General features: G+C 43.9%; 1 protein-coding gene across 5 annotated transcripts in view; it reads right to left on the reverse strand.

The window, feature by feature from the left end:
- The window catches only part of LOC146498537 (protein NLRC3-like), an 80,340-nt gene extending 74,011 nt beyond the window's left edge, over nt 1-6,329 (reverse strand). For 2 of the 5 annotated variants that reach the window (XM_085139921.1, XM_085139917.1), the window contains exons 1-5: nt 5,859-6,326; nt 5,501-5,602; nt 4,718-4,796; nt 2,680-2,881; nt 728-2,525 (exon numbers count right to left, since the gene is read on the reverse strand). In XM_085139921.1, coding sequence (XP_084996047.1) covers nt 728-2,525; nt 2,680-2,881; nt 4,718-4,796; nt 5,501-5,602; nt 5,859-5,977 — 2,300 coding nt within the window. In that variant the 5' untranslated portion in view covers nt 5,978-6,326. Of the gene's footprint in view, nt 1-727; nt 2,526-2,679; nt 2,882-4,717; nt 4,797-5,500; nt 5,603-5,858 lie in introns of all 5 variants that reach the window. The other 3 variants (XM_085139915.1, XM_085139924.1, XM_085139916.1) reach the window with 3 other exon arrangements.
- Nucleotides 6,330-19,261: the final 12,932 nt, after the last annotated feature.

Here is a 19,261-nt window from a genome sequence, read left to right on the forward strand (position 1 = left end):
AACATATAGAAGTGAACTCATCTTCAGCTGAGCAGTGCACTGATGCAGAGCAATAAGACCAGAGGAGGAATGAGGGAGTTGATCACCTATGGGTCCATCACAGTCTTTGAACGTCTTCAGTCAGTACAGAATCATGCTGCGAGGCTTTTAACCAGCACATGAAATAGACTGGACATTACTCCAGTTTAATCTCTTCACACTGGTAACCAGTTCATTTTAGGCATTATTTAAAGATTTAGTCCTTACTTTTAGTCCCAGTCTATATTTCTGACTTTCTACAATCCTACAGCTCTTCTCACATCTGAGATCTTCCAGTCAAAGGCTTTTACTGGTCCCACTAACTCATTTATTCAGACTCTAGTATTCAGAGTGCCCTTTAACTAGTTTTAGGCTGTATGATGTTCAGTGTTTGCTGTTTAATGTTTTTATCTTCTGTGTTTTTTATTGCCTGTTTCTATTGTAACGCACTTTGTGGTTTTTGACCTGTGAAAGCTGCTGTATAAATAAATTTTACTTACAGGATGATTCTGGACATGACTTTGATACAAGCTGACACCCAGATATGTTTAAGACACTCTGACATTTACTGCTGCTATCAAACATTAACTATAATATACTGTATTTAGTGCTGATGATCATGTAAAAAAATATGTTTAAGTTTTTAAGGGTCCATCACACATTACACTGTTTATGTTATAAATAAAAGCCTGATCACATGTTTACTCACAGAGCTTTGTTGGAGGCTTTGACCACTGGCAGCAGCCTCAGAAGAGCCTCCTCTGAAGCAGAGTATTTCTGCAGGTCAAACACATCCAGATCTTTTTCTGATGACAGTAAGATGAAGACCAGAGCTGACCACTGAGCAGGAGACAGATTAGTGTAGGAGAGACGTCCTGATCTCAGGGACTGTTGGATCTCCTCCACTAGAGAATGATCATTCAGTTCATTCAGACAGTGGAACAGATTGATGTTTTTCTCTGCAGACAGATTCTCACTGAGCTTCCTCTTGATGTACTGAACTGTTTCCTGATTGGTCTTTGAGCTACTTCCTGTCTGTGTCAGCAGACCTCGTAGGAGAGTCTGATTGGTCTGCAGTGAAAGACCCAGGAGGAAGCGGAGGAACAAGTCCAGGTGTCCATTTGGACTCTGTAAGGCCTTGTCCACAGCAGTCTGGTAGAAGTGTTTCTCTGCAGATTCTCTTGTTTCAGACTTCTTGGAGGTTGTTTGTCGTTCTTCCAGCAGATTGATTCCAGAGTTGATGAAGGTCAGATGGACATGAAGAGCAGCCAGAAACTCCTGAACACTCAGATGGATGAAGCAGAACACCTTGTCCTGGTACAGTCCTCTCTCCTCTTTAAAGATCTGTGTGAACACTCCTGAGTACATTGAGGCTGCTCTGATATCGATGCCACACTCTGTCAGGTCTGATTCATAGAAGATCAGGTTTCCTTTCTGCAGCTGATCAAAAGCCAGTTTTCCCAGAGACTCCATCATCTTCCTGCTCTCTGGACTCCAGTGTGGATCTGTCTCAGCTCCTCCATCATACTTGACCTTCTTCACTTTGGCCTGAACCACCAGGAAGTGGATGTACATCTCAGTCAGGGTCTTGGGCAGCTGTCCTCCCTCTCTGGTTTCCACCACATCCTCCAGAACTGTAGCAGTGATCCAGCAGAAGACTGGGATGTGGCACATGATGTGGAGGCTTCGTGATGTCTTGATGTGGGAGATGATCCTGCTGCCCTGCTTCTTATCTCTGAATCTCTTCCTGAAGTACTCCTCCTTCTTTGGGTCAGTGAACCCTCTGACCTCTGTCACCATGACAACACAGTCAGGAGGGATCTGACTGGCTGCTGCAGGTCGTGTGGTTATCCAGAGGCGAGCAGAGGGAAGCAGTTTCCCCCTGATGAGGTTTGTCAGCAGCACATCCACTGAGGTGGACTTTCTAGGGTCAGTTAGGATTGTAGTTTTGTGGAAGTCCAGAGGAAGTCGACACTCATCCAGACCATCAAAGATGAACACAACCTGGAAGTCTTCAAAGCTGCAGATTCCTGCTTCTTTGGTTTCAGTAAAGAAGTGATGAACAAGTCCCACCAAGCTGAACTTTTCCTCTTTCAGCACATTCAGCTCTCTGAAAGTGAATGGAAACATGAACTGGATGTCCTGGTTGGCTTTGTCTTCAGCCCAGTCCAGGCTGTATTTCTGTGTTAAGACTGTTTTCCCAATGCCAGCCACTCCCTTTGTCAGCACTGTTCTGATTGGTTCATCTCTTCCAGGTGGGAGTTTAAAGATGTCTTCTTGTCTGATGGTTGTTTCTGGTCTGTCTGGTTTCCTGGATGCTGTTTCAATCTGTCTGACCTCATGTTCATCATTGACCTCTGCAGTCCCTCCCTCTGTGATGTAGAGCTCTGTGTAGATCTGATTCAGAAGGGTTGGGTTTCCTGCTTTAGCGATGCCCTCAAACACACACTGGAACTTCTTCTTCAGTGCAGATTTAAGGTTACAATGACAAACTGCAGCTGAAAGTTCTGAATAATAATAATAAAAATACAACTTCAACAAATATATGTTACAAAACGCTAATGACATTTTCTGACCCACTGAGAAATGACTTAACACACTGGTGTCATGAGTGTCTCATTTATCTAACAGCTTAAAACCTTAAGTAAGAAATCCTCTTACGTCTCTGCAGACGGTCAGCCAGCTCCTCCTGCTTCATTCTCCTCAGGAAGTCCACTGCGATCTTCACAAATGCCTCTCTGCTGCTCCTCTGCTCATCATCCTCCCTCTGAAACTCCAAGCACTGGGGCTTATTTGGATTCAGAGCCTTCTGGATCTTCTTCAGCTCGTTCTTCACAAAAGTGATGATGTTGTCCTCCAGCAGCTGGAACAGAATGCTTTATGAATGAACCACCACTCTGAACTTTAGTCTACACAACATCCACTTCTTTACAATCAAGGGGCATATCATCCACGAGCTCTTCACCAATTATAAGTTTGACTTTATCTGATTAACTGAGACATTCTCCACAACTCCACGGTCCCAAAACGTTGATTCTGTTCATATGAATGCAGCGATTTCAGTGGGAGAAACATTTCACTGGTGTTCAGAGCTGAACTATCAACAGGTTGATGATCAAAGCCAGAAACCTGAAGATGTTATAGGTGACAGAGTTGATCATACAGACAACTGGTCTTAAAGGTTCACTCTGTTTACGCATACAGATCAGTATTTAAGGTTTGACTCTCATCATCCACTGGAGCACAAACTGGGCGTCATCAGGACGCTACAACACAGAACAAACGCCATCCCCACAGACACAGCAGCCAGGGAAGCAGAAGAACATCACATCAAGAAGGTCCTGAGGAAATGTGAACCAGCTGACCAAACACATCCTGCTGCAGGATGTTAACATAGCAACATACTGATGATCCCACTCACTGTGAACAACACATTTGGACCTGATTTGTTGCTCTGGTTTACACGTGAACTTTGACTGCTGTCACCAACTTGAGAGGCTCTACAGAAAAACTGGGACTTGTCCACAAACAGATGTATAAAAATCATAAAGTACATTACAAGGACAGCATTGCCCAATCAACTCTAATTACTATGGCCATGTTATCTCTTCTAATTAAGGTACAGACACTCAAACTAGCTGCTTTCAGTGAGAAGTCAAATGTCTGAATATGAGCTGGAAGCTGCTGAGAGTCCTCCCTCCTTCCCATGGGGTTTACTTTCTCTACTACTTTCACTATAAACACGCCCCTTTCATGCACCTGCAGAGGGCCACCAGCAGATGGAGCTGTCTTAAACAAATCCACTTGGATAGTTAGCTGTAGATGATTTTCTCAGTATGATTGTAGGATTTTGAGTTACTCTTTAGATTTATTTAAACTCTTATATTGTGCACAAGTGTTGAACGACCCATAATTTCTCTGTACTTTTCATAAGAGCAGCCAGACTTTCAGCTAGTTTTTCTTTTGCTCTGCAGGCTTTATGAAGGTGTGTCAAAGTTGTTCTTTGGACATTGGCTGCTTTTTAAATCATTTTCAGTCCTCGTACAGGAACATTCTTCAAGCTAAATCCAAGTATATTAGACCAGAGTAAACTTGATAGATATGCGTGTGTGTGTAACTCTTAGAGTTGTTTGGCTGCTTTTTATGGGGGCTGGGTCTTTGGAAAGTGAGCAAACAACAGTTTTAGTAACACACCCTGAACTGCACACTTTAACAAACAACATGAGATTTTAACTGTAATGTAAAAATCCTGTGATTCACTGTTATTAAGCATAAACACATCTATGGCCCCGTTTCTATTAGTAGCTGCTCAGATCGACTGGAGCCATTGGTTTCCATTACAGTTGAGGACCACCTAATGTGGTCGTCTCAATACAGCAGAGTGTCGACTCACATCATTAGTAAGTGCTAATGCTCCTAATTTCCATCATATTGGTCATTTATTTCTCAAAGTTATTGAAGAAACAGTTATTCAGCTTCATTCCCACTGATCTCGACTACAAACTGTTTCACTTTGGTTTTTGTTTAAAGCCTCGATGTTTAAAACGTTTCCCTGTGATCACATTTGCACCGTCTGATTTCAAAGTTTGTTTCTTTTGGTCATTTAGTCCACAGAGTCCTTGGTGTTCTGAAAGGGACCTATAAATAAATGTATTATTATTAATATTAATAATAAAGTAGTTGTTGTACATGTACAGACCATAAACATGGAGTCCAGCTGTGTTTGATGCTGCTGGGCAGACTGACCACTGGGAACCTCTGAGCTCTGCTGGTCCACTCTGTGGAGGAACCATGGACACACACACACACACATGAAGCCACTTTCATTATTAAAATGTGAATTTAGCCTCTAAAAGCTGTGTTCAGTCAGTGTTGCTGCTTCCTGTGTCTAACCTCACGTATGTGCTTCTGAAAGAACCGTTAAAAATTCCCGTAAACACTTTTAAACCTGTGAAAAAACCTTTTTAGAACAGTTTAAGCTGTTATATGTTGAACTCTTGGCTGACATCATATTGAATGCTGTGGACTCAGAATATGATGTCACTCAAGTTTACATGTGTGTGAAGGCAGACGAGTCAGTACTTTGGTAATACAGTGTAAAGTTGAATTTATTGATTGATTTCCATGAACACCACTGTGGCTCAGTGTTGTCCTGATGGAGTCTCATTAACAGCAGCCAGTATGATCCAGGCTTTAGCTGCTGGGTCTCTGTGTGACCTCTCAGACTGTTTAACAGATCAGACACAAAGAGAATCAGAGCAGCTCTGTTCTTTAAAGACAAACATGAACCCACTCAGGTCACACTTTCCCCACAGATATGAGCATCACTGTCCTCAAACAGCAAATGACCAAGTCTAACATTTGGATCTTTTCTCTTTCATTGTTTTCTTTTTAATGAATCTTTGTAACAATCTGAGGATGTTTCAGGTCATATTTATCCAGGAAACACAAACATGTAAAGGAGTCATCACAGCTCTCTGACCTCGTTGGTCCAGGTTCAGCACTGAAGCCTGGATTTTCATCTTTGGACCGGTCACTCCTCACAGACGGACAGCTGGACCCTGCAGACTGTGACCTCTGACCTCTGCAGACACAAACATGATTGAAGCAGCTGTGATCACACAGACTGCAGATAATGCAGCTGTTTCCTGTCAGTAACAGTCCTCTTAGATTAGAGTTCAGCTTTTTACAGGAAAACTGGACAAAACTGATTTTTGTTACAAATTCATTTTCATTTCCTCTCAGCTCACAAACACAGTCAGACAATCAACCAGAATCAACACTGATTATAATGTCAGTGCAGAATTATTTCTGTAACTCAGTGTGTTCAGCTCTCTGACCTCGTTGGTCCAGGTTCAGCACTGAAGGCTGGAGGGTCATCTTTGGACACGTCACTCCTCACAGACGGACAGCTGGACCCTGCAGACTCTGCTCTGTCCTCCTCTTCCTCCATCATCATCTTCAGTCAGTCTGAGAGGTAAACCACAAACACTCAGTGAGTTCACATTAACAGGAGTAACTGAGTTACAGTCGCTGACCTCTGACCTGTCATGTAACCTAGAAACCAGGTCAATATGTCTGTAGGTTCAGTCATCCAGGTCATGTGATCTAAGGAGCTTAGAAAGAAAATAGAGACTTCTTTAAGTTTCTGGAAGACGTTTCATCCGAGAAGCTTCTTCAGTTTTAAAACCAAACGGTGGAGAGTCCCAGATATTTAAACCTGAGACGGAAAGAAAGCATGTCGCTGACCCACCATTGATCATGTGATGAGACACATGATCAATGGTGGGTCAACATATAACAACAATATAAACACTTATTTCAAGGATGAAAGTGCGAGTCTGATCACCAGGAGCACAAACATCTGGAGCACAGACATGTGGAGCACAAACATGTGGAGCACAGACATCTGGAGCACAAACATGTGGAGCACAGACATGTGGAGCACAGACATCTGGAGCAGAAACATGTGGAGCACAAACATCTGGAGCACAAACATGTGGAGCACAGACATGTGGAGCACAGACATCTGGAGCACAGACATGTGGAGCACAGACATCTGGAGCACAAACATCTAGAGCACAGACATGTGGAGCACAGACATGTGGAGCACAAACATCTAGAGCACAAACATGTGGAGCACAAACATGTGGAGCACAGACATGTGGAGCACAAACATGTGGAGCACAAACATGTGGAGCACAGACATGTGGAGCACAGACATCTGGAGCACAAACATCTAGAGCACAAACATGTGGAGCACAAACATGTGGAGCACAGACATGTGGAGCACAAACATGTGGAGCACAGACATGTGGAGCACAGACATGTGGAGCACAAACATGTGGAGCACAGACATCTGGAGCACAAACATCTAGAGCACAAACATCTAGAGCACAAACATGTGGAGCACAAACATGTGGAGCACAGACATGTGGAGCAGAAACATGTGGAGCACAAACATGTGGAGCACAGACATGTGGAGCACAAACATGTGGAGCACAGACATGTGGAGCACAGACATGTGGAGCACAGACATGTGGAGCACAAACATGTGGAGCACAGACATCTGGAGCACAAACATCTAGAGCACAAACATCTAGAGCACAAACATGTGGAGCACAAACATGTGGAGCACAAACATGTGGAGCACAGACATGTGGAGCACAAACATGTGGAGCACAGACATGTGGAGCACAAACATGTGGAGCACAGACATGTGGAGCACAGACATGTGGAGCACAGACATGTGGAGCACAGACATGTGGAGCACAGACATGTGGAACACAGACATCTGGAGCACAAACATCTAGAGCACAGACATGTGGAGCACAAACATCTAGAGCACAGACATGTGGAGCACAGACATGTGGAGCACAGACATGTGGAGCACAAACATGTGGAGCACAGACATGTGGAGCACAAACATGTGGAGCACAGACATGTGGAGCACAGACATGTGGAGCACAAACATGTGGAGCACAGACATGTGGAGCACAGACATGTGGAGCACAGACATGTGGAGCACAGACATGTGGAGCACAGACATGTGGAGCACAGACATGTGGAGCACAGACATGTGGAGCACAAACATCTGGAGCACAAACATGTGGAGCACAGACATGTGGAGCACAAACATGTGGAGCACAGACATGTGGAGCACAAACATGTGGAGCACAGACATGTGGAGCACAGACATGTGGAGCACAGACATGTGGAGCACAAACATGTGGAGCACAAACATGTGGAGCACAGACATGTGGAGCACAAACATGTGGAGCACAAACATGTGGAGCACAGACATGTGGAGCACAAACATGTGGAGCACAGACATGTGGAGCACAAACATCTGGAGAACAAACATGTGGAGCACAACCATGTGGAGCACAAACATGTGGAGCACAGACATGTGGAGCACAAACATGTGGAGCACAGACATGTGGAGCACAGACATGTGGAGCACAAACATGTGGAGCACAGACATGTGGAGCACAGACATGTGGAGCACAGACATGTGGAGCACAAACATGTGGAGCACAGACATGTGGAGCACAAACATGTGGAGCACAACCATGTGGAGCACAGACATGTGGAGCACAGACATGTGGAGCACAGACATGTGGAGCACAGACATGTGGAGCACAGACATGTGGAGCACAAACATCTGGAGCACAAACATGTGGAGCACAGACATGTGGAGCACAGACATGTGGAGCACAAACATCTGGAGCACAAACATGTGGAGCACAGACATGTGGAGCACAGACATGTGGAGCACAAACATGTGGAGCACAGACATGTGGAGCACAGACATGTGGAGCACAGACATCTGGAGCACAGACATCTAGAGCACAAACATGTGGAGCACAGACATGTGGAGCACAGACATGTGGAGCACAGACATGTGGAGCACAAACATGTGGAGCACAGACATGTGGAGCACAAACATGTGGGGCACAGACATGTGGAGCACAGACATGTGGAGCACAGACATGTGGAGCACAGCCATCTGGAGCACAAACATCTGGAGCACAAACATCTGGAGCACAGACATGTGGAGCACAAACATGTGGAGCACAAACATCTGGAGCACAGACATGTGGAGCACAAACATCTGGAGCACAGACATCTGGAGCACAGACATGTGGAGCACAAACATCTGGAGCACAAACATGTGGAGCACAGACATGTGGAGCACAAACATCTTGAGCACAAACATCTGGAGCACAGACATGTGGAGCACAGACATGTGGAGCACAGACATCTGGAGCACAAACGTCTGGAGCACAAACATCTGGAGCACAGACATGTGGAGCACAGACATGTGGAGCACAAACATCTGGAGCACAGACATGTGGAGCACAGACATCTGGAGCACAAATGTCTGGAGCACAAACATCTGGAGCACAGACATCTGGAGCACAGACATCTGGAGCACAAACATCTGGAGCACAAACATGTGGAGCACAGACATCTGGAGCACAAACGTCTGGAGCACAAACATCTGGAGCACAGACATGTGGAGCACAGACATGTGGAGCACAGACATGTGGAGCACAAACATCTGGAGCACAAACATGTGGAGCACAGACATGTGGAGCACAGACATGTGGAGCACAAACATGTGGAGCACAGACATCTGGAGCACAAACATGTGGAGCACAGACATGTGGAGCACAGACATGTGGAGCACAGACATGTGGAGCACAGACATGTGGAGCACAAACATGTGGAGCACAAACATGTGGAGCACAGACATCTGGAGCACAAACATGTGGAGCACAGACATGTGGAGCACAAACATGTGGAGCACAGACATGTGGAGCACAGACATCTGGAGCACAAATGTCTGGAGCACAAACATCTGGAGCACAGACATCTGGAGCACAGACATCTGGAGCACAAACATCTGGAGCACAAACATGTGGAGCACAGACATCTGGAGCACAAACGTCTGGAGCACAAACATCTGGAGCACAGACATGTGGAGCACAGACATGTGGAGCACAGACATGTGGAGCACAAACATCTGGAGCACAAACATGTGGAGCACAGACATGTGGAGCACAGACATGTGGAGCACAAACATGTGGAGCACAAACATGTGGAGCACAGACATCTGGAGCACAAACATGTGGAGCACAAACATGTGGAGCACAAACATGTGGAGCACAAACATGTGGAGCACAGACATCTGGAGCACAAACTCCTGGAGCACAGACATGTGGAGCACAAACATGTGGAGCACAAACATGTGGAGCACAGACATCTGGAGCACAAACATGTGGAGCACAGACATGTCGAGCACAGACATGTGGAGCACAGACATCTGGAGCACAAACATCTGGAGCACAAACTCCTGGAGCACAAACATGTGGAGCACAGACATGTGGAGCACAGACATCTGGAGCACAGACATGTGGAGCACAGACATGTGGAGCACAAACATGTGGAGCACAAACATGTGGAGCACAGACATCTGGAGCACAAACATGTGGAGCACAGACATGTCGAGCACAGACATGTGGAGCACAGACATCTGGAGCACAAACATCTAGAGCACAAACATGTGGAGCACAGACATGTGGAGCACAAACATGTGGAGCACAGACATGTGGAGCACAAACATGTGGAGCACAGACATGTGGAGCACAAACATGTGGAGCACAGACATGTCGAGCACAGACATGTGGAGCACAGACATCTGGAGCACAGACATCTGGAGCACAAACATCTAGAGCGCAAACATGTGGAGCACAGACATGTGGAGCACAAACATCTAGAGCACAAACATGTGGAGCACAGACATGTGCAGCACAGACATGTGGAGCACAGACATCTGGAGCAGCATGTTGATGCTGCTGGTTGAGATCCTGAAGACTGAAGTCCAGGCAGCTCCAGCAATGATCCACTGATGTGTTTTTATTCCACGTATGAATGTTGTTATTGACAGAGATGAAGTTACTCAAAAAAGTCATTATTACACATATTACACAGAACACTTTAATTAAAAGTAATGGAGTATGTTACTTCATTACTCCTCATAACAGTACTTTCATGTTACTGTGTAAAATGAGCTGAAACACTGTCTCATAATCACCATAATCTAAAGCTGAGGTACAGCCCCACACACCAACACAGATCCTGATGAGGTCACGTGATCTTTCTCTGAGTGTTTATGAACACAAATCAAAGATGAAACAGCACAAAGACACTTCAAAGTGATTCTACTGTAGAAACATGAACAGGTAGAAACCTGCAGCCTGACTGCTCATCACTTTGTTACCTGTTCAGGTTCAGCAGCAGCAGCTGTGCTTTATCACGGTGCTGGTCTGGGGTCAGTGTTTACTCAGCTTTAACGTCACTCTGGGTTCTTGGCTAGCTTAGCGTTAGCTTAGCGTTAGCTTAGCGTTAGCTTAGCGTTAGCTTAGCGTTAGCTTAGCTTTAGCTTAGCGTTAACATGCTGTCAGGTGTCTCGTGTGGTGTGTAAATATTAATCACAGTGACAGTAAAGGAGGTAAAGGGCTGACGTCATCACGTACGCTGCGTCCTCTGTGGGCTCTGAGTGAACTCACCAAGTACAAACTACAAGTACACAAACACGAACGTAGCTCAGAGTGGCGGACACACTCAGCCTCGTTGGTCCAGCTGTGAGTCCGTTACCGTGAACTATGGAGCGGCAGATTTGTGCTGAACTAAGCTGCACACAGCTGATGTTAGCCAGGAAAACATTACACACTGACTTTAATGGAGAGACCGGAAATACAAACACACACAGTTTGTTGTGTGAAGAAATCGAACATGAGCTGAACAAACAGTAAAGTTCCTAAAGACAAACTGTTAAAGGAGGAAACAAAGCAAACTTACAGTTTCTTCACACACCAACAACAAGCGCCACTCCACGAAGTTCAGGAAGTGAAAGTAAACTTTGAGCCTAATGCGGCGTTTGAGGACAATCAGTGGCTTTGAAACACTGTGCTGCGTTCCAGTTCCCCTCAGAAACTCCTAAACCTCTGGCAGGCTGTGATTTATTTCTGCTGGTTTTCCAGTTTGAAGCACAAACATCTGTCATCACTTTGTTGTTCTGCTATATCAAATAGATGCAAGTAAAACAGCAGAAAATAAATAAAGTCACAGACTAGCGGTCCTGTTGCTCTATTTTCACCTATAAAGCAGGTCGTAACGTAAACATATATAATATATATAAATATATAAATATATATATATAATTTATATAAATATATAAACATCGTAGCTACTCGGTGCTTGCTCGGAAATTTAGGGTTTTTTTCACTGTAAAAAGAAGTTTTCTTCCCACGCACAACGGACACTAATGTTTTTGTCACTTTTTATGGAATCAAACTCAAAGTAAGGTCAGTACTTCCACGCTTTAAACGCTGCACGCTCATACTCTCTCCTGCACTCGATATATTGTCTATATAGATCTTATTCTGAGTATAGAGATTGACAGACCACGTGACTTTCACGCATTGCATGCCGGGAACTCGTGGCAAAACAATCAAAGCAATGAAAAACGTTCATTCTCCGGTTCCAATACCTTCTTTGCCTTTTTCTTTGCCCCCCAAAAAATGTACCCTTCTGACTTTGTTTCCTCTGACACAGAAGAGCTAAATTCCTGGTTTTATTCTTGCTGTCAAACAATCATGGACTCTGTGGCTCCTTTAAAAACCAGGCAGCCTAAGGCTAAACCTGAGCCTTGGTTTAATGAGAGCAGTAGTGCTGTTAAGAGGGAATGTCGTCAAGCAGAACGGAGGTGGAAAAAGGATAAACTGCAGGTATCATTTCAAATTCTCAAAGACTGCTGGCATCGCTACCAGAACACTGTTAAAGAGGCAAAAAGGGAATATTTTGCAAATATTATTTCTTCCAACTGTCATAACCCACGTGTGTTATTTCGGACCATTGAAACTGTTCTTAATAATCCATTGAATGTTTGGAAGTTTCTCCTGAGATTTGCAATGATTTTCTGAACTTTTTTATTGAAAAGGTTGTTAATGCTCAATCAGCAATCTCTTTATTCCACACAACACTGAGCATTACAAACGCCTGGATGGGAGATGTGCACAGGAGGGTGTCTGAGCGTTTCTCACATTCTTATAGCTTCGCCCCCTTTCAAAGTCATAAAACCTAAACATTCACATTCTCTCTCTCTCACTGAGTCTAAGTTATGACCTTGGTTTCCTGTTCGGTATGTTCTTCCTAATCAGAGAAATAAGGCCATGATTCTACACAAACAACATTTCTTATAAATCAGCAGTATAATGCATCATAAAACAGTGTAATATCCCATTCATGAATTCAGTGAGGGTCAGAGGTCACTGAACAAACTGCTCTCAATGGTAGACAATCTGTCACACCTGCTCTACTCCACAATCCTGAGGCACCAGAGCTCCTCAGACTGATCCAACCATAAAGAACGCTTCATTAATTCAAGGTACAACAAGGGTAATAAAGTTTCTCCTGAAATAAGGACAGCTAAAGACAAATTGAGAAGTCAGGACTCCACCTGAAGCAGGAGAGGTGAGAGGGGCTCAACTCTGCATGTGTTTTGATATGCTTGTTTAAAAATCTGCCATCTGACTGCTCAGACTGAGTCAGAGTAAAGTTCACATGCTGACGTGTGAAGAGATGAAACCTTGTTGTAGCTGCAGTGTGAACACACTGATAACGGCTCAGCTCTGAAAGACCGTTTGTGTCACGGTCCAGCAGATCTGCCTGAGAAATATTCTGCTACATGTGGGTAATGTGTTTCCCCTCTTTTCTCTCTCTCCTCTGTCGCCTGGGCGGAGTTCATTGTGGGCTCCCATCCTTGGCCTACTTACCTGGGAGATGAGTAACACCTGTGTCTCATTAACTGGCCTCTAGTGAAGGGAAGAAGTGAAATTTCTCTTTGCTGGATCTTTGCTTGACTTGTATCAATCCTGGCTAGGACACAACTAATCTAGTGGCCCTTGGTCATCATTTCCCTGTGTACAGACACTCTGGATCTGCCCTTGTTCTCTACAGAGATTCTGGTGCAAGAGAGGTGTGGGAGACTGGTGAGATGCAGAGAGAGAGAAGAGGCCCCTGCTTGTCCCTGCACCCGTGTGTATATAGCACTTTATCACCGTCGAACATTTCACCTCATGAATAAACCCTCTGTTCTTCTTCCTTTGAGCAAAACAGTCCTGCGTTTGAGTCCCTCCAGTTGCTGTAACAGTTTGCTTTATTTTAAACATGAACATTTCTGCTGCAAAGCTTCAAATGTTCAGCATGTTTCTCTGTTTCCAGTCTATAGATCCAGTCACACTTTCTACCTTCACCTGTGCAGGAAAGACTGAGAGCAGAGCTGAAACCAACCGTCCAATCAGTGAGCAGCATCAACACCTGAGCTTCATTCAGACTCTGTTATGTTATCATTGAAGATGTTGTGTGAATGAAATGATGTAAATATCCAAACATGGATTTGCTAGTCCCAGGGTTTAATTAAAACTTCTTGTATGAAGCAGTCACTGATACACTACTGTGTAGCTGACACACACTGTGCGAGGTCACTTCCTGTGTTTGCTCTTAGAAACATCGCTGTACAGTGTTGTGAACAGCACACAGCCATAAGTCAGCACATCTTCTACATTTACACAGTCAGGCTGTATTAGCAGAACAAAGAAAAGCTGTGGATGCTCCTCATTTGAACAAATGTAACTCTGACCCTAAAACAGAATTTTGAGTCTCAAAAATGTCCCCATAAGGGCTGTTGGTCCCCACAGAGACATGTAAACATGTACAAACACACACACACAGAAGCAGGGGGGAGGCAGATGAGTAAGAGAACAGCTGCTATAAATGAGAAATGTTAGAGAGAGGCGTTCATCACACCATAAAACTCTAGATCTGCTGTTCAGAAGGTCTTTCAGTGTCTTATGCTTGTTCACAGCACGAGGTGCTAACAGAGCTTCAGCTTTTGGTTGACTGTGTGACTGATTTAAATTCAGTGCCACACAGACATTACTTATCCACACAGGGAAAAGCAGGTGGTCACATCTGCACAGCATTATGTTGTAATCACTTCAAATTCATCCACAGAAATTTGTATTTTAAAGCATGAATTCTGGGAACTTTGTCTGAAATACAGCCGGCTGTGTGCTTCAACACAAAGTCGATTTTATCAGTGTTACTGCGGGTTATGTTAGGGCACACCAGTGGTTTTCATCAAAATCCCTTCTCAAAGTATAACACATGCATATTTTTCTGCAGTAGTAGTAGTAGTAGTAGTAGTATCTTTATTTCAGACATATACAAAAAAAACCAATATATACACAAGTACACATACTTGCATTTACTCTGTGTACATACACACACGTATGTGCTCAGATAAAACAAAGAAAATAAAATAAAAAAATAAATAAAAAATATAAATAAATAAATAAATCAAACAGTCTCAATTACATGAAATGACAATTATTAGGTCTGAAATGGAGTAGGAAGAAGTATAACATACTTTTTAATCCCTACCCCATGCTTAACATTCTATTGAATCCCACTATTCACCTAATTCCCATCATCACTTACCCCACACAATAAACAAGGAGAACATGTATAAACATAGCTACAGTGATAGATATAATTTAGATACAATTTAGCATAGTTATATATACAATGGGTGATCAACTTTATCAGTTTCATATTCTTCCAAAATCAGTTTTCGAAACATCTTTATAAACTGACTAATGCTTGAACATTGCTGTAGGTCCACAGTAAAACTGTTCCACAGTTTTACCCCATAAATAGTAACACAAAAGGTTTTAACCTGTGTCCATGCTTTAAGAGTCTTCAGATTTAATTTTCCCCTCAATGCATAGTCCCCGTCTCTGTCAAAAAACATTCTCTGTACATTTCCTGGTAACATATTGTATCTGGCTTTGTACATAATTTTTGCAGTTTTATATTTTATAAGATCCATAAACTTCAGAATTTTTAATTTCAAGAACATGATGTTAGTGTGGTCTCTAAATCCTGCTTTAGTAATAATCCTGATTGCTTTTTTCTGAGTTTTACATAGTGGTTGAAGTGAAGTTTTGTATGTATTTCCCCAGATTTCCACACAGTATTCTAAATATGGCAATATAAGTGAACAGTAAAGTACCCGGAGTGATTTGGAAGACAAAAAATGTTTAACTTTACTCAGTACAGAGCTGCTTCTTGACAGTTTAGCTTGTATATGCTTTATGTGAGGTTTCCAGCAGATTTTGTTATCTATTATCACACCCAGAAATTTTGTTTCAGAAACTTGCTCTACTTCAACATTGTTTATTAACAATTTTGCTCCGGCATCTTTTTTACAATTTCCAAATAACATAAATGTAGTTTTTTTTCAAATTTAGTGATAACTTGTTTCTGTCAAACCATGTTTTCAGTTTAATCATTTCTTGTGTGACAATTTCCAAAAGCTGCTGTGAATTCTCTCCAGCACAAAAAATATTTGTATCATCTGCAAATAAAATAAACTGCAATATATCAGATGTTTTACATATATCATTGATATAGAGGATAAACAGCTTTGGTCCCAATACTGACCCCTGTGGAACTCCGCAAACAATGTCCAGGCACTCTGATTGATATTCACCAATCTTCACAAATTGCTGCCTGTCTCTCAAATAACTTCTGACCCACTCTAGCACCACTCCTCTAATACCATAGTACTCCAGTTTATCAAGTAATATTTCATGGTTAATTGTGTCAAAAGCTTTTTTTTAGATCAATGAAAACACTAACTGTGCATTGTCTTTGATCTATATTGTTGGTGATATTTTCAATTAGTTCCATTAATGCCATAGATGTTGATCTATTTGGTCTGAAACCATACTGACTGTCCATTATTATTTTGTGTTTATCTATAAATTTTTCAAGTCTATTAATGAAAACTTTTTCCAGTATTTTTGAAAATTGTGAAAGTAGAGAAACAGGCCTGTAATTTGTGAATTGGTGTCTATCTCCATTTTTAAACAGTGGTATTACTTTAGCTGTTTTCATTTGTGTTGGGATTGCACGAGTTTGTAGAGACAAATTGCAAATGTGTGTTAAGGGTTTGGAGATGCCACTGATCACTTTCTTAACGATTTCCATGTCAATGTCATCAGAGTCTGTAGAATTTTTTGTTTGTGATTTCCCATCAATATCAATGATTTCCTTTCTTCTACCACCGTTAAAAACATTGAATGAGGATTACAGTCAATGAGTTTAGTTTCTTTCTCTGCAGAATCTGTTATATCAGGAATTGTATCAGCCAAATCTGGCCCAACACTTACAAAGAATTTATTGAACTCATTAACCACATCACTCATGTTACTAATATTTCTATCATTGTTAACGAAATACGAAGGATAATTTGACTGCCTAGAACCATTTTTAATGATGGTATTTAATGTTTTCCAAATCCCTTTAATATTATTTTTATTCATATTTAATAATTTCTCATAATATTCCTTTTTACATGACCTCAAAATACTAGTTAATTTATTTCTATATTTCATGTATTTATTTTCAGCTTCTGTACTTCTGATTGTTATAAATTCTCTACATAAGGTATTTTTCTTTTTACATGCATTTTGTAATCCTTTTGTGATCCATGGGCACGCTACATATTTTTGATTTTTACTATATTTCTTTACTGGGAAACAGCTATCATATAACAGTTTAAATTTTCCTAAAAACTCATAAGCTTTATCAATATTTTTTTCCTTATACAGCATCTCCCATTCTTGCTTAAGTAAATCACTTTTAAATGCATTTATGGACTCCTCTGTTCTCACTCGTTTGTATTTTGTTGTATTTTCCTGTTTGGCCTTCCTGTAATTGCTGTTATACACTACAAAAACAGGTAGATGATCACTGATGTCATTAATTAGGAGACCACTTATAGATTTGTTTTCTATTTCATTAGTAAATATATTGTCTATTAAGGTTGCCGACTGTGCTGTAATCCTGCTGGGTTTAGTAATCACTGGACAGAGTCCCATGCTATACATTGTATTAATAAACTCATCTGTCATACTATGTTTGTTTGGATTTAATAGGTCTATGTTGGAGTCCCCACAAATGAACATAACTTTTTGATTTGTCCTAATAAATGTTTTATCTACCCACTCCTTAAATATTTCAATATTAGAACCTGGTGTTCTATATATACACAACTTACAATGACATTTTTCTTTTTTTCCATACTAATTCTATTGTTACTGTCAGGGGTCGCGGAGTGGAGGCGAGGAAGAAGGAACCCAAACGCAGGACTCGCAGGTAGGTGAAGCCGGGTGATTTATTGTCGAAGGAGTGAACACACAGAACAGAGGTAGGAAATGGTTGGCTGGACGACTGACTGAATGAAGGACGGACTGAATGGCTGACTGAACACTGGCGGAAACAACAACATAACATCAATGACACGACAAAGAACGAGTAGAAACAGAAGACCTAAATACACAGACTGATGAGGATGATAATGAGAGACCGGTGAGTACACAGCTGAATATAATCTGGCTAATGGCACGAGACGAGCTGACACAGGAACAAACAGGAAGTGAAACAGGCAGTGGCAAAATAAACTGAACATGAACAAAACTGAAAGCACTGGGTCGATGACCCAGGAACCCTGACAGTACCCCCCCCCCTCCAAAGGACGGCACCCGACGGCCAAAAGAGAAAGAAAAACCAGAACAGGGCGGGCGGAGGGGGCCCAGGACGGAGGGACGGAGTCCACAGAGAGACAGTTCAGGTGGGCGGCCGCGTGGCCGGCGGCCGAGGCGAGACAGTTCAGGTGGCCAGCCGCGTGGCCGGCGGCCGAGGCGAGACAGTTCAGGTGGGCGGCCGCGAGGAAGACGGCGGCGGCCGCTGAGCTGGTCCGGTGGACGGCCGCGAGGAAGGCGGCGGTGGCTGCGAGGAAGGTGGCGGCGGCCGCTGAGCAGGTCCGGTGGGCGGCCGCGAGGAAGGCGGCGGTGGCGGCCGCTGAGCAGGTCTGGTGGGCGGCCACTGAGCAGGTCCGGTGGGCGGCCGCGAAGAAGGCGGCGGCGGCGGCCGCTGAGCAGGTCCGGTTGGCGGCCGCGCCGGCGATGACGTCCAGAACGTGGCTGGGGCGACGGCGCGGCAGCCGCAGGACCAGGCGAAGCAGAGGCTGACGCTGAAGCAGAGGCTGAGTCTGGACCAGGCGAAGCTGAAGCTGAGTCTGACCCAGGCGACGGCACGGGAGCCGGGGGTGACGGAGCCACCGCTTTAGGGCCAGCGGGCGCGGAGGCCCCTGGCTGGAGACAGGCCGGGCCAGCGGGCGCGGAGGCCCCTGGCTGAGGAGCGGCCGGGCCAGCGGGCGCGGAAACCCCTGGCTGAGGAGCGGCCGGGCCAGCGGGCGCGGAAGCCCCTGGCTGGAGAGCACGGGGGCTCACAGCTGGCTCTGGGTGCTGTGGCTGCAGGTCGGGGAACTGAACAGGGTGGTGGATGAGTGACTGGACGGGAGGCGACTGGAGAACAGGACACTGAGCTACAGGGGACGACGGGAGGAGGAGACCGGACGACGGGAGGAGGAGACCGGACGACAGGGGACTGGAGTGAAGGCTGATGAGCAGGTGAGTGAACTGACTGGAGTGGGGAAGCTAATGGCTGAGCTAATGACTGGGCTACTGAAGGGGACAAAACTGCAGCCTGGGCTAATAAGGCTGGTGCCTGAGCAGGGGACACCTCAGCTAGCCTAACCAGGGAC

The sequence above is a fragment of the Neolamprologus multifasciatus genome, chromosome 18 (genome assembly GCF_963576455.1).
Source record: "Neolamprologus multifasciatus chromosome 18, fNeoMul1.2, whole genome shotgun sequence".
NCBI lineage: Eukaryota > Metazoa > Chordata > Actinopteri > Cichliformes > Cichlidae > Neolamprologus > Neolamprologus multifasciatus.